Source organism: Bombina bombina, chromosome 3, assembly GCF_027579735.1.
Source record: "Bombina bombina isolate aBomBom1 chromosome 3, aBomBom1.pri, whole genome shotgun sequence".
Taxonomy (NCBI): domain Eukaryota; kingdom Metazoa; phylum Chordata; class Amphibia; order Anura; family Bombinatoridae; genus Bombina; species Bombina bombina.
Genome location: NC_069501.1, coordinates 960,977,520 through 960,992,999, shown reverse-complemented (window position 1 = coordinate 960,992,999; position 15,480 = coordinate 960,977,520). Strand labels below are relative to the sequence as shown.

Below are 15,480 nucleotides of genomic sequence, written 5' to 3'. Positions count from 1 at the left end.
CTATTCTGTATCTCCAATATTAAGTCTATGGGATTTTCAACTCATACCCGTGTTGTTTCAATCTCAAATATCTCAAAAACTACTTAACCAAACCACTTGAGATTTTTTCCACTTTTGTAGCGATTCCCAGTCCAGATCTAACTGCCAAATCTCAGCCATACATCTCATTCCAGGCAAAAGATATGAGCATTTGAAAATACAGGGTGTTTAAAATTATTTTCAAGGGCTACAAACAGGGTAATATTTAACTCTTCTTGAATAAAGTGAATTGTTCTGTTTCAATTACTTATGTAAATGTTCATTTTGGATGTTAATAAAATTCTAACCTGTTTGATGTTATTGGTGACTAAAATGTGACACCTGAGCTAAGACATTTTTTGTTTTTAGCTTACAGAGATTTTAGTAAATGTATTCATTTTTTTAGATTAGAATACCTCTTATTTTCATTCAGGGTAATTGTTCCGACAAGTTTAAAGGGACAGTAAACCTTAAAAATAATGTTATATAATTCTGCACATAGTTCAGAATTATATAACATTATATTAGCCAAACATTAAAAAAACATAATATACCCTATTAATTTTAAAAAAAAAAACGCTGTTTTACTGACCCGCTCTCTGTACTCTGCTGAGCGGGTCTGTTATATTTACTCAGCGCATCGGGCCAGCTGTATAGTCACAGCCCGGCCCGACCGCGCCATAGCACTAAGTGCAGCTCGCTCCTGCTGTCTGACAGAGCAAGAGCGAGCTCCACTTAGTCTTATGGATTGTCCCTTTAAACAACTTTACAATTTACATCAATTACCTAATGTGTGTTTATCCTAGTAGCCTTTGTTGAAAAGCATACCTAGGTAGGAGCAGCAATGCACTACTGGGATCTAGCTGGTGATTGGTGGCTGCATATATATGCTTCATGTCATTGGGTCACCAAATGTGTTTAGCTAGTTCCTTGTAGTTTATTGCTGCTCCTCCAACAATAAATACAAAGAAAATAAAGCAAATTTTATAAGACAATTGGACAGTTGTTTATAATTGCATGCCCTATTTGAATCCTGAAATAAAATAAAAAGTGTTTCATGTCCCTATAACGGTTTTGCTTTTGTTTATACAGTTTCTATTTCATTTATTTTGCACAGTCTTGAATATGGCATTGAAACAAATTTCCAGCAACAAATGCTTTGATGGATTCCAGAAAGTCTTTGAACATGACAGGTACAGATCTGCTTTATTTTAGTGTTGTTATGTGTGTTTGTATATGTATATATGTGTGTGTGTGTGTGTACACAAAGGCGTAACTAGAAACCACAGGGCCCAGGTGCAAGAATCTAAGAAGTGCCCTCCCCCCCCCCCAAAAAAAGGTGAATTTGATACATATTATTTTTTTTAATATTTAACACAGAAAAAAAAATGTGAATTAGATTACATGTCTGCAAAAGGAGGTACCTGTACCCACAGTCTGTGAGATAGTCTGACCCCCTATTACTGTATATAGTGACACTGTTTAACCCACCAGTACTGTATATAGTGAGTCAGTGACACAGTCTGAAATCTGCCGGTGAGATAGCTGGCCTGCCCCTACCGGCCCCAGTACTTTATAAAGTGACCACAGTAGTCTGTGACATAGTCCAGCCCCCCCATACTGTATAGTGACACTGTTTACCCCTCCCCCCATGCTGTAGTAACAAGGCCTGTAATTTGCTGGTTCCACAAACATACACACATACATGCATAAATACACACACAGTCACATACACACACACACACACACACATAAACACCAATGGGTAAAACAGAAACACTAACCCCTGTAGTCAGAGACACTAGTGAAGCATCACAACACACTCGCATGATATCAGTGCAGGCAGTGACAGGTCAACGGTTTGTTTGTTTTTTGGCGGGGGGGGGGGGATTTTTTATTTTTTAAGCTGGGGCCTTGTCGCAGTTGCGGACTCTGCACTCCCTGTAGTTCTGCCCCTGTGTGTGTGTATATCTATATATCTCCTAAATAAAGGGTGAATTAAAGTCCTGGTGAGTGTAATTTGATTGAATACTATATTTGTGTCGGTTGCACCCTGGGTGGAGCCTAAAATTTGTCAGGAGTGCTTATGCTTACCTGCCCAATTTTGATTTTATATATATATATATATATATATATATATATATATATATATATATATATATATATATATATATATATATATATATATATATACACACCTATATATTATGTATATAAATGTTATTTTATAACTCAACATTCTAAGTTCCATTATTTTTTAATACAAGAGATTAATTCTAAAGCAACATTTTTTTTAATTACCTTTGATATTTAAATTCTAGTATATTCTATCAATAAATTTAAGATTGTAATCTCTCCAGAGCAGAGTAGTACTTTTTGTGTAAGTGTATACAACGATTTGAAAACACAAAATTTTCATTTCAGGAATAAATGCCACAAGAAATAAGAAAGCATTTTCTATAAACACGCACACTTTGTCTTGACGTTGCACAGAATATCATTACATTTAATGTGTATGTGTGTAATAAAATTTAAATAAATAATAATAAAATTTATATATTGATTTAATATCTTGAAATTTCCATATGTCCCACACGAGTAAGAAATTTTGACTTTTTCCTATATAATTAAAATGTACATTTTTATGTGATTCTTAATAACCCGTGGATATTTACATAATTTTGTTATGAATGTGATTGCACATTGTAAGCATGCTTTGGTAGCTAAATAACATAGTTATTTTTTATTTCTTGCTACTATAAACATACCGTATATGAATAAACAGTAGGTGGGGGGGGGGGGGGAAACAGAGGTTTCTGTTAGTTCTGATTTGCTATATATTACTTTATCTATGTTTTTTTTATTTTTCTATATCAAAGTAATTCACTTTACATTCTTTACCAGTACTGAACTGAAATGTAAAATGAAATTTGGGATATATTTACCTCCGAAAGCTGAAAGTGCAAAATGTCCAGTTGTATACTGGCTTTCAGGTATGTTTCTTAAATATCATATAAAAATATATTCTGTCTACATGTTAGCTTTCCATTTAGGTCTCATAATATACCTGAAAACGTGTGTTTCATTATTATACATATCTTTTTAAATGCCAAGGTAATGTTCATGCCACTCAAATTCATAAAAAGCTAATTTCATGTTTCAACTCTTTTTAAATATTAATTTAAAACTTAAACTATGCTGTATACAATTCTGAACATAGTACTTGCTATTAAAGGGATATGAAACCTCCTCAGCGTTTTCTGCTTCAGACACAGCACACAATTTTTAAAGCCTTTCCAGTTCACCTCTATTATGAAATTTGCTTTGTTCCCATGTTATTCTTTGTTGAAGAGATACCTAGGTAGGTGTCTGGAGCACTTCATGGCAGGAAATAGGGTTCTCATTTAGTGCTCCTGCATATCCATAACATTTTTGCAAAGCTGCTGCCATATAGTGCTCCAAACACATGCATGCTCCTGAGATTACCTCCCTGCTTTTCAACAAGATGCCAAGACAACAACAAAGAAAATGTTGTTTAAAATTGCATGCTCTATCTGAATCATGAAAGAAAAATGTCCGCTTTCATGTTTGAAAGCTTATTGACACCTACTGAAAGCTTAAATGGTTTGTAAAAGTGCAAAAACAGAATGCACCATTGCTTGCATATAACTATTCGTGTACCCCCTGAAAAGAGGTTAAAATCAGTTCCACGGCAGATATAGATTACTGGGGGGCTAACTTAACCCATGTGTAAGCCCATGACAAGAGGTATATGTGTGTAAACACGAATCAGCAGCTAGCTCCCAGTAGTACATTGCTGCATTGAGCCTACCTATGTATGGTTTTAAAAAAAGGAAAACAAAATAAATTTTATAATAGAAGTAAACTTAAAATCTAATAAAATTGCACGCTCTGTCTGTATCATTAAACTTTTTGAATTTGACTTTTATGTACATGTATATTACTAAATAGGCAGTAGTTTTTCCCCTCATATTCTCTTCCTATAAGACTGATGTGATTTTGTTTTCTCTGTTACTTGTGTTTAATATTCCCCCTGCTCAGCCTCATAATTTGGTGATATTGCCAACTGGTTCTCCTACTGTCATGCTCTGCGGAATGGGTTCGGGCGTTTTAAGCTCATGTAAGGTGGTGTCTTGTGCACTAAAAATGAGCCAGTGGTATGGGCTTCTTAATGGAACAGATTAAGATATAGATACCCTTTGCAGGGTTTGGAAGGAAGCAGGAACTGGAGACTGGCATTTGGCAGATACCGTCTGTCGAGCTGGGGTACAGGAACTTGACAAATACCCTCTGCAGATCTTGGGTGCAGTAGCTGAAGACTGGCACTTGGCATATACCCTCTGCAGAGCTTGGATGCAGTAGCTGGATACCTGATCTTGGCAAGCTTCCTCTGCAGGGCTTGGCAACGAAAAAATATACCAGTGCTTGGCAGGCATCCTCTGCAAGACTTTGATACTGTAGCAGGAAACAAGAGAAGGCAGGATGGTGACACATGAAACAGGTAGCAGTGACAGGCTGGTGTGATAAGAGAATAGCCAGGAGAGAAGCCGAGAGTCAGATACCTGAGAGCAGACCGATAAGTCTCCAAATACAGGGAAAATTCCTTGCAGTATTCAGGAGACAAGATCAAGTTTGGTATGCCAGAGTAGCAGCCCAATCTGTCATCAAACAAAAAGGGAAATCCAAGAGGCAAGCTGAATTCAGGAACCAGAGGAAAACTCCAAACAGGAAACCAAACAAGGTCAGAGACACTAACAGACTGGTAGAACTACAATGTCAGGGCAGGGAGTGGTCTGTGAGGCTGCCTTTTATAGCTGTGCTGATGTGGGAACCGCTTGTAGCTGGCATGCACGTAGAGTTAAAGAGCTTTACCAGCACAGACAACAGGTCTCGCAAAAGCATTAACACAAGATAAAGCCCTCTGATTGCACAGAGACAGGGCCACAGACTGGGAATCGTGAGTCCCAGGTTCAATCCCAGCAGTGCCATGACACCTACTTTCTGAGCTCTGAGACCCAACTCTCATTCTTGGTGATTTCATTGTCACTGAAGTGTCACAGCTTCTCAATTATTTTATTCTGTCATCCAACAAAATAAACATTCACTACAGCTGATCATTGGATATCAAAATTCAGTTTCACACTTAAACAATACTCTTTCTGCCCATTATCTTTTATGTTGCAGCATCACTGCATCCCCTACACTTGCATCATCTAATTCCTATTGAATTCTACAGATGCATAAGAAAACACAACTTTCAGTCTCACCTAAACTCCTCCTCCTTATCTAATCTTTTGTCCTGAGTAGTTAATTTCTCTTGTTAAGTGTATTCAGTCCACGGGTCATCCATTACTTATGGGATATATTCCCTTCCCAACAGGAAGTTGCAAGAGGATCACCCAAGCAGAGCTGCTATATAGCTCCTCCCCTCACATGTCATATCCAGTCATTCTCTTTCAACCCTCAACATAGGAAGGTCGTGAGAGGAGTGTTGAGTTTTTTATACTTAATTATTTCTTCAATCAAAAGTTTGTTATTTTTAAATGGCACCGGAGTGTGCTGTTTTTTCTCTCAGGCACTATTTAGAAGAAGAATCTGCCTGCGTTTTTCTATGATCTTAGCAGAAGTAACTAAGATCCACTGGCTGTTCTCGCACATTCTGAGGAGTGGGGTAACTTCAGAAAGGGAATAGCATGTGGGGTTTTCCTGCAAATAAGGTATGTGCAGTAAAATATTTTTCTAAGGAATGGAATTGACTAAGAAAATACTGCTGATACCGATGTAATGTAAGTACAGCCTTAAATGCAGCAGTAGCGACTGGTATCAGGCTGATGAATGTATGTGCAGTAAAGTAATTTTCTAAGGAATGGAATTTGACTAAGAAAATGCTGTTAATACTGAAGTAATGTATGAGCCTTAACTGCAGTAGAAGCGACTGGTAGCAGGCTTATCTATAACAATACATAACCTTTAAAATTGATGGTTTTAAAACGTTTACTGGCATGTTAATCGTTTTTTGTGAGGTACATTGGTGATAAAACTTATTGGGGCATGATTTTTTCCACATGGCTGTCGTATATTTCTGCATAGAGGCTTTTCCACTGTTGTAATATGAGTGGGAGGGGCCTATTTTAGAGCTTTTTTGTGCAGTAAAAATTCAGTCACAGTCTTCCTGCTTCTTCCTCCATGATCCAGGACGTCTCTAGAGAGCTCAGGGGATTTCAAAAATCATTTTGAGGGAGGTAATCAGTCACAGCAGACCTGTGACAGTGTGTTTGACTGTGTTAAAAACGTTAATTCTTATACTAATTATCCGTTTTGGGTATTAAGGGGTTAATCATCCATTTGCTAGTGGGTGCAATGCTCTGCTAACTTAAAGTGAAGGTAAAGTTTAGGTAATCCTAATATATCTAATCATTCTTTTTCCATTGGATAACCTAATCGCTAACTTTATTCAATAAAAAAATAAATGCAAATATTTTAATTTGATTCATTTCTTTTCTTGCTGTTGCGTCGATAAACCCTCCCAACCACTATTTCCGGATTTTTTAGTGCCATGACGTATAGAGCGGTCCCACCCGCTCTATACGTAATCTCAGAAGTGCCTTCATGGTGAGCGCTGCAAATGCGCATGCGCATTGGGGATGTAAGATCAGAATCGCGCATAATAATAATAGCTGGGACAACATAATATTGAATGAAGAGCTTTATTCATTCATTACTATGTTACGTGAGAGACGCGACTATTAGCAAAAAGAATGTAGCGCATGCGCAGTGCATCTAGGAGAGGGATGATGTAGAGTCACGGCCGCCTAACGGCCAGAATTTCAACTGGATGAATAAACGTCAATCAAAAAGAAAGGAAAAAAAACGGGACGTATTTTGAAAAATGAAAAATGAAAATAAAAAGTTAGATTACGGGATATGTAAGTAAAAACCGAAAAAATTATGACTTAAAGTCCTATTCAATTTTAAAAAATATTTGAATTCTGGATTGTTGACAAGTTAACTTTACCTTCACTTTAATACATTTACTGTGAAAATTTGGTTGCTATAACTGATTTGGTTCATTGTTATTTCAACTGTGACAGTTTTTTTTGTGCTTCTTAAAGGCGCAGTAGTGTTTTTTATATTGCTTGTAAATTTATTTGAAAGTATTTTCCAAGCTTGCTAGTCTCATTGCTAGTCTGTTTAAACATGTCTGACACAGATGAATCTGTTTGTTCACTATGTTTGAAGGCCAATGTGGAACCCCATAGAAAGATGTGTACTAAATGCATTGATTTCACTTTAAATAATAAAGGTCAGTCTTTATCTGTAAAGGAATTATCACCAGACAACGAGGGGGAAGTTATGCCGACTAACTCCCCTCACGTGTCAGTACCTTCGCCTCCCGCCCAGAAGGCGCGTGATATTGTGGCGCCAAATACATCAGAGAGGCCCATACAAATCACTTTACAAGATATGGCTAATGTTATGACAGAAGTATTATCTAAATTGCCAGAATTAAGAGGCAAGCGCGATAGCTCTGGGATAAGGACAGAGCGCGCTGTTGATGTGAGAGCCATGTCCGATACTGCGTCACAATTTGCAGAACATGAGGACGGAGCGCTTCATTCTGTGGGTGACGGATCTGATCCAGGGAGACCGGATTCAGAGATCTCTAATTTTAAATTTAAGCTTGAGAACCTCCGTGTATTGCTAGGGGAGGTTTTAGCGGCTCTGAATGACTGTAATACAGTTGCAATTCCAGAGAAATTATGTAGGCTGGATAGATACTATGCGGTGCCGGTGTGTACTGACGTTTTTCCTATACCTAAAAGGCTTGCAGAGATTATTGGCAAGGAGTGGGATAGACCCGGTGTGCCCTTTTCCCCTCCTCCTATATTTAGAAAAATGTTTCCAATAGACGCCACCACACGAGACTTATGGCAGACAGTCCCTAAGGTGGAGGGAGCAGTTTCTACTTTAGATAAGCGTACCACTATCCCGGTGGAGGATAGTTGTGCCTTTTCGGATCCAATGGATAAAAAATTAGAAGGTTACCTTAAGAAAATGTTTGTTCAACAAGGTTTTATCTTACAGCCCCTTGCATGCATTGCGCCTGTCACTGCTGCTGCGGCATTCTGGTTTGAGTCTCTGGAAAAGGCCATTCGCACAGCTCCATTGGATGAGATTATGGACAAGCTTAAAGCACTTAAGCTAGCTAACGCATTTATTTCTGATGCCGTTGTACATTTAACCAAACTAACGGCTAAGAACTCCAGATTCGCCATCCAGGCGCGCAGAGCGCTATGGCTTAAATCTTGGTCAGCTGACGTGACTTCTAAATCCAAATTACTTAATATTCCTTTCAAAGGGCAGACCTTATTCGGGCCCGGATTGAAAGAAATTATTGCTGACATTACTGGAGGTAAGGGTCATACTCTTCCTCAGGACAGGGCCAAATCAAAGGCCAAACAGTCTAATTTTCGTGCCTTTCGAAACTTAGAGGCAGGAGCAGCATCAACTTCCTCCGCCCCAAAACAGGAAGGAACTGTTGCTCGTTACAAACAGGGCTGGAAAACTAACCAGTCCTGGAACAAGGGCAAGCAGGCCAGAAAGCCTACTACTGCCCCTAAGACAGCATGAAGAGAGGGCCCCCTATCCGGAAACGGATCTAGTGGGGGGCAGACTTTCTCTCTTCGCCCAGGCTTGGGCAAGAGATGTCCAGGATCCCTGGGCGTTGGAGATTATATCTCAGGGATACCTTCTGGACTTCAAAGCTTCTCCTCCACAAGGGAGATTTCATCTTTCAAGGTTATCAGCAAACCAAATAAAGAAAGAGTCTTTTCTTCACTGTGTACAAGACGACCTAGTAATGGGGGTGATCCACCCAGTTCCGCGGACGGAACAAGGGCAAGGATTTTACTCAAATCTGTTTGTGGTTCCCAAGAAAGAGGGAACCTTCAGACCAATCTTGGACATAAAAAATCTTAAACAAATTCCTAAGAGTTCCATCATTCAAAATGGAAACTATTCGAACCATCCTACCCATGATCCAAGAGGGTCAGTATATGACCACAGTGGACTTAAAGGATGCCTACCTTCACATACCGATTCACAAAGATCATTATCGGTACCTAAGATTTGCCTTCCTAGACAGGCATTACCAGTTTGTAGCTCTTCCCTTCGGGTTAGCTACGGCCCCGAGAATCTTTACAAAGGTTCTGGGCTCACTTCTGGCGGTGCTAAGACCGCGAGGCATAGCGGTGGCTCCGTACCTAGACGACATTCTGATACAAGCGTCAAGTTTTCAAATTGCCAAGTCTCACACAGAGATAGTTCTGGCATTTCTGAGTTCGCATGGGTGGAAGGTGAACGTGGAAAAGAGTTCTCTATTACCACTCACAAGGGTTCCCTTCCTAGGGACTCTTATAGATTCTATAGAGATGAAAATTTACCTGACGGAGTCCAGGTTATCAAAACTGCTAAATGCTTGCCGTGTCCTTCATTCCATTCCACACCCGTCAGTAGCTCAGTGCATGGAAGTAATCGGCTTAATGGTAGCGGCAATGGACATAGTTCCATTTGCGCGCCTACATCTCAGACCGCTGCAATTATGCATGCTAAGTCAGTGGAATGGGGATTACTCAGATTTGTCCCCTCAACTAAATCTGGATCAAGAGACCAGAGATTCTCTTCTCTGGTGGCTTTCTCGGGTCCATTTGTCCAAAGGGATGACCTTTCGCGGGCCAGATTGGACGATTGTAACAACAGATGCCAGCCTTCTAGGTTGGGGCGCAGTCTGGAACTCCCTGAAGGCTCAGGGATTGTGGACTCAGGAGGAGAAACTCCTTCCAATAAATATTCTGGAGTTAAGAGCAATATTCAATGCTCTTCTAGCTTGGCCTCAGTTAGCAACACTGAGGTTCATCAGATTTCAGTCGGACAATATCACGACTGTGGCTTACATCAATCATCAAGGGGGAACCAGGAGTTTCCTATCGATGTTAGAAGTCTCCAAGATAATTCGCTGGGCAGAGTCTCACTCTTGCCACCTGTCAGCGATTTACATCCCAGGCGTGGAGAACTGGGAGGCGGATTTTCTAAGTCGCCAGACTTTTCATCCGGGGAAGTGGGAACTTCATCCGGAGGTCTTTGCTCAACTGATTCATCGTTGGGGCAAACCAGAACTGGATCTCATGGCGTCTCGCCAGAACGCCAAGCTTCCTTGTTACGGATCCAGGTCCAGGGACCCGGGAGCGTTGCTGATAGATGCTCTAGCAGCTCCTTGGGTTTTCAACATGGCTTATGTGTTTCCACCATTTCCGCTACTTCCTTGACTGATTGCCAAGATCAAACAGGAGAGAGCATCTGTGATTCTGATAGCGCCTGCGTGGCCACGCAGGACCTGGTATGCAGACCTAGTGGACATGTCGTCCTGTCCACCATGGTCTCTGCCTCTGAGGCAGGACCTTCTAATACAGGGTCCTTTCAACCATCCAAATCTAATTTCTCTGAGGCTGACTGCATGGAGATTGAACGCTTGATCCTATCTAAGCGTGGCTTCTCGGAGTCGGTTATTGATACCTTAATACAGGCTCGGAAACCTGTTACCAGAAAGATTTACCATAAGATATGGCGTAAATATTTATATTGGTGCGAATCCAAGAGTTACTCATGGAGTAAAGTTAGGATTCCTAGGATAGTGTCTTTTTTACAAGAGGGTTTAGAAAAGGGCTTATCTGCTAGTTCGTTAAAGGGACAGATTTCTGCTCTATCTATCCTTTTACACAAACGTCTGGCAGAAGTTCCAGACGTTCAGGCTTTTTGTCAGGCTTTGGCTAGGATTAAGCCTGTGTTTAAGACTGTTGCTCCGCCGTGGAGCTTAAACTTAGTTCTTAACGTTCTTCAAGGTGTTCCATTTGAACCCCTTCATTCCATTGATATCAAGCTGTTATCTTGGAAAGTTCTGTTTTTGATGGCTATTTCCTCGGCTCGAAGAGTCTCTGAGTTATCTACCTTACATTGTGATTTTCCTTATCTGATTTTTCATTCAGACAAGTTAGTTCTGCGTACTAAACCAGGGTTCTTACCTAAGGTAGTTTCTAACAGGAATATCAATCAAGAGATTGTTGTTCCATCATTATGTCCTAACCCTTCTTCAAAGAAGGAACGACTTTTGCATAATCTGGACGTAGTCCGTGCCCTAAAGTTCTATTTACAGGCAACTAAAGATTTTCGTCAAACGTCTTCCCTGTTTGTCGTTTATTCTGGTCAGAGGAGAGGTCAAAAAGCTTCGGCTACCTCTCTCTCCTTTTGGCTTCGTAGCATAATACTTTAGCCTATGAGACTGCTGGACAGCAGCCTCCTGAAAGAATTACAGCTCATTCCACTAGAGCTGTGGCTTCCACCTGGGCCTTTAAGAATGAGGCCTCTGTTGAACAGATTTGCAAGGCTGCGACTTTGTCTTCGCTTCATACCTTTTCAAAATTTTACAAATTTGACACTTTTGCTTCTTCAGAGGCTGTTTTTGGGAGAAAGGTTCTACAGGCAGTGGTTCCTTCCGTTTAAAGTTCCTGCCTTGTCCCTCCCATCATCCGTGTACTTTAGCTTTGGTATTGGTATCCCATAAGTAATGGATGACCCGTGGACTGAATACACTTAACAAGAGAAAACATAATTTATGCTTACCTGATAAATTTATTTCTCTTGTAGTGTATTCAGTCCACGGCCCGCCCTGTCTTCTTTGAGGCAGATCTAAATTTTAATTAAAACTCCAGTCACCACTGCACCCTATGGTTTCTCCTTTCTTGTCTTGTTTCTGTGGAATAACTGGATATGACATGTGAGGGGAGGAGCTATATAGCAGCTCTGCTTGGGTGATCCTCTTGCAACTTCCTGTTGGGAAGGGAATATATCCCATAAGTAATGGATGACCCGTGGACTGAATACACTACAAGAGAAATAAATTTATCAGGTAAGCATAAATTATGTTTTCTTGGCATCTTACTAACCTCAATCTTTTTTTTTTTTTTTTTTTTTTCTTCCCCAAATATTTTTTATTGAGGTAATAAACAATAATAACATAACAAGAACATGTGTTCAGACACAAATTGAAAGTGGTAAGGGCAAACATACATTCCACATATATAAAATAAAATAAAGTTTAGTCCAATCCTCTAGGCACAAATATCACTATTAGACTTGTGGTATCTGCAATCATGGTACAGTAATCACTATAGATATCAGAGAAGGCGTTAACTAAACCATATAATATCAGCCATAAAAAAGTAGGATCTGGTAGAGGCCACAATAGAGTACCCAAAGCCTCCGCCACATCATTTGTGGAGTTAGGAAATTTAGTGGACTTAGGGACTGATGTATGATAAATGTTAGTGACTGAACATACTGTCATGGTGCCTCCATTTTTTGATTTTTATTAGAAGTGAAATTGATCTCTGAGTCGCAACACCCATCTTCATCTAGTTTGTCTATTTAAGATACATTAGGGCATAATGGGGAGCTAGCTTTTTTTATTTTGTTGGGGAAAAGAAAAGAAAGAAATACAGCGGGCAAGAGCCGCTCGAGTTAAGAAAGTAAGAGAGGGGTGTGGGATGAGGGAAGGGAAGGGGGGGGGGGGCAAGGGGAAGGAAGGGATGGGGAGGGGAGGGAGGGCGGAGCCAGTTAAATTGATTATCTAGCGGGACCTCTGGAACTACAGGACTTTTGGGTATAAGGGAGATACTTTGTGCTCAATCAGGTGGTGGAAGTACTGCTTAATGTAACTATATATGCCTTCAGAAAAGAAGTACAACTGAAATCCTGTAAGTGTTATAAACTCTAATTAAAGAGCATGCAATACCTGCTCTAGAGTGCAGGTTAATAGCCTCTCGGTGCTAGTCTAAATAGGACAAGGAGTAGATATTAAAATTGATGTAGTTACCTCCAGAGTAGGGAACAACTAGTGGATAAGCATATGTAATAGACCTATGGGCAATTCTATAAAAAGTCCTAGTCTGCAAAATGATATCTAGTGTCCCCATATCAGTTGATTTAAATATCATAGCTTCAGAGACAAAAGTATAGTCTTAGATATTATAGAAAAAATAAAGAAAGAATTACAGAGGGGGACGCAGCTGCTGTGAGCTAGTCGAAAACAACCAACCAGTTTCTAAATAAATACTGGTTTGATCATGAATATATTAAATATATAGTGCAGACCCTTGAATTAAGTAACATGAGTTCAAAAAGAAAGAATGTATCCTGGAAAAAATGTATACCTGGATAAAAGACGGGGAATTCAGCACTCTTTTTATAAAAGTTTTTATTCAGCTCAAAAAAATATATTCATGGTGTATCCAAATTTTTTTGTTTAGATATTATAGTATGGTTTCCATAAAGATAATAGGGGTTTTATCTAACATTGTGTTTGCGGCTAAGAGTCTAAGTGCTTTTCACTCAAGGTACAACATTATAATGTAACAATATGATGTAATTAGCATGAGAGGGGTTCAACAAAACCTCTTTAAAAAGTTAGAACATTGCTATCTCATATGAGCTTGGAGCTAAGAGGTAAAACAGGAGCATAGCATCCTAACATAGTTACAGGGAAAATAAGAGTACAACCCTATATACAAAATCTCAATTATTCATTCACTCTCAGATTGCGTAGAGCATAACATAAGGAGGGGAATCATGTAGACTAGAAACAGTCATAAATGAGCAAACAAAACCCCAGAGTTTTATGTGAATGAATAATGTCATCTATCCTACTCCAAATTTTACATGAGCAGGGTAGGATAGTGTTAGGGTGACAATATGTTCCATAACATTCTTAGAACCAATATCCATTTTACAGGGTAGGCGGCAGAGTTCTGGGTGTAATAGTCCGATAACCCGTGCGCTATCCTCAGCAACGGCAGAGCCAAATCAGTGACCCACCCCCAAATTACTCCCCGGGTCCCATGTCGGCCTCTTTGTCTCAAGTAAAAGAGAAGAAGTCAGCTGTGTTGTAGGTAGAGTTTGGGCATGCAAATTATGTACCTGCTGGAGTCCCCGGTGCCAGTTGATTACTCCGATGGGCAGTAGAGGTATGTATGGCCAGCTCCAGTACACTGCGCCCCATTCAAATCCATACTCCGGTTTATCAATGGACAGAGCTCCGGCAAACATAGTGAAAGAGGGATTGCTAGACTCCAAACATAAGCTGCACACTCTGATCGGTCTGCACTGCGGTATCTGCGATAGCTCCAGGTACTCTGCTGACTGCTGCCCTGATCCCGTCGACTGTGTGGCGCTGTTCCGCTCACTCACGCCTGTCTGCGCTGCTACTTCGATGCTGGGGCTTCCTGTGATGATCAGGCCTTTCTGACATGTCTTCTCTAGATCTCGGGGTGGGTCTTCATCCCGTTGCGGCTGGTCCAGTTCCCCCTTACCGGATACCGCCATTGGCTCCTCTGGCACCACTGTAGGTAGAGATGGGCTCATAGCAGCTCTCAGATCCGTAATAGTCGCTTGCTGGTGTAAGTCCAAAGAGCGCATTAATAGATGCAGCGCCGAGAGGATTTGTCTTTCCATCGTATAGTGGAAGCGTTAGCAATAGTATGGAAGCCGTAACTCTATCCAGTGGGGGGATGCGTAGATATTTGCAGTAATGGCGGCCCACTCCGTGTCGAGGTCTCAGTCAGCTGGAGGCCTTTATGCAATTATTGCATGGATTGTTATATGGCGATAGCTCAATTCAAGTAGTTTCGGCTTTGGTATATATAAGAAGCTAGATAGAGGAGTGAATTAATGTCAAACGTGCCATAAATTTATATATTATTGAACAAACGTTAGGAGCTCTGTTATGGCACGTCTGACTGCTTCGGCTGTTAGCTCCGCCCCCTAACCTCAATCTTTAAAGTGATGGTAAACTCTCCCCTTTTTAAAATCAGATCTGGAATGTTATATTTTAGATGGAGTTTCATTCATCTGTTGTAATTAAGATGCGCGGTAACTTACTTTTTAATGTAGATTTAAAATTCAAATACCCTGCGCTCCGCCACCCACTTAAAATGTCAATTTTTCTGTGAGCTAACGGTTTGAATTGTTCTTCAATTAGTGCTCTAGCTACAATAAAAGTGCCACATGGGGAGAGCGCTGATTGGTGAACAGTTCAAACTATCTCACAGAAAAATGTAAGTGGTCAGTGGAGTGTGGGGAATTTGAATTTCAAATCTACATTAAAAAGTAAGTTATAGGGCATCTTCATTATAACTGATGAATGAAACTCTATCTAAAATATCGCTAACATTCCAGATCTGATTTTAAAAATCGCAGAGTTTACCATCACTTTAAAATAAAGACTCCTTGTATTACATCCCCAGTCATGACACACTCTGTTAGTATGCTGTTGCTTACAGAAATGTTCCCACACCACTAAGTGCCACTGGAGGAAGTCTCTGGGTTGTCTAG

The 15,480-nt window shown here is 40.2% G+C and overlaps 1 protein-coding gene across 2 annotated transcripts in view; it reads left to right on the top strand.

Annotated features, from left to right (window-relative positions):
- The window catches only part of ESD (esterase D), a 90,304-nt gene that overhangs the window by 19,588 nt on the left and 55,236 nt on the right, over positions 1-15,480 (top strand). The window contains exons 2-3 of one of the 2 annotated variants that reach the window (XM_053708013.1): positions 1,136-1,211; positions 2,923-3,011. In XM_053708013.1, the coding sequence (XP_053563988.1) occupies positions 1,144-1,211; positions 2,923-3,011 (157 nt within the window). In that variant the 5' untranslated portion in view covers positions 1,136-1,143. Of the gene's footprint in view, positions 1-1,117; positions 1,212-2,922; positions 3,012-15,480 lie in introns of those variants that run through there. The other variant, XM_053708014.1, reaches the window with a different exon arrangement.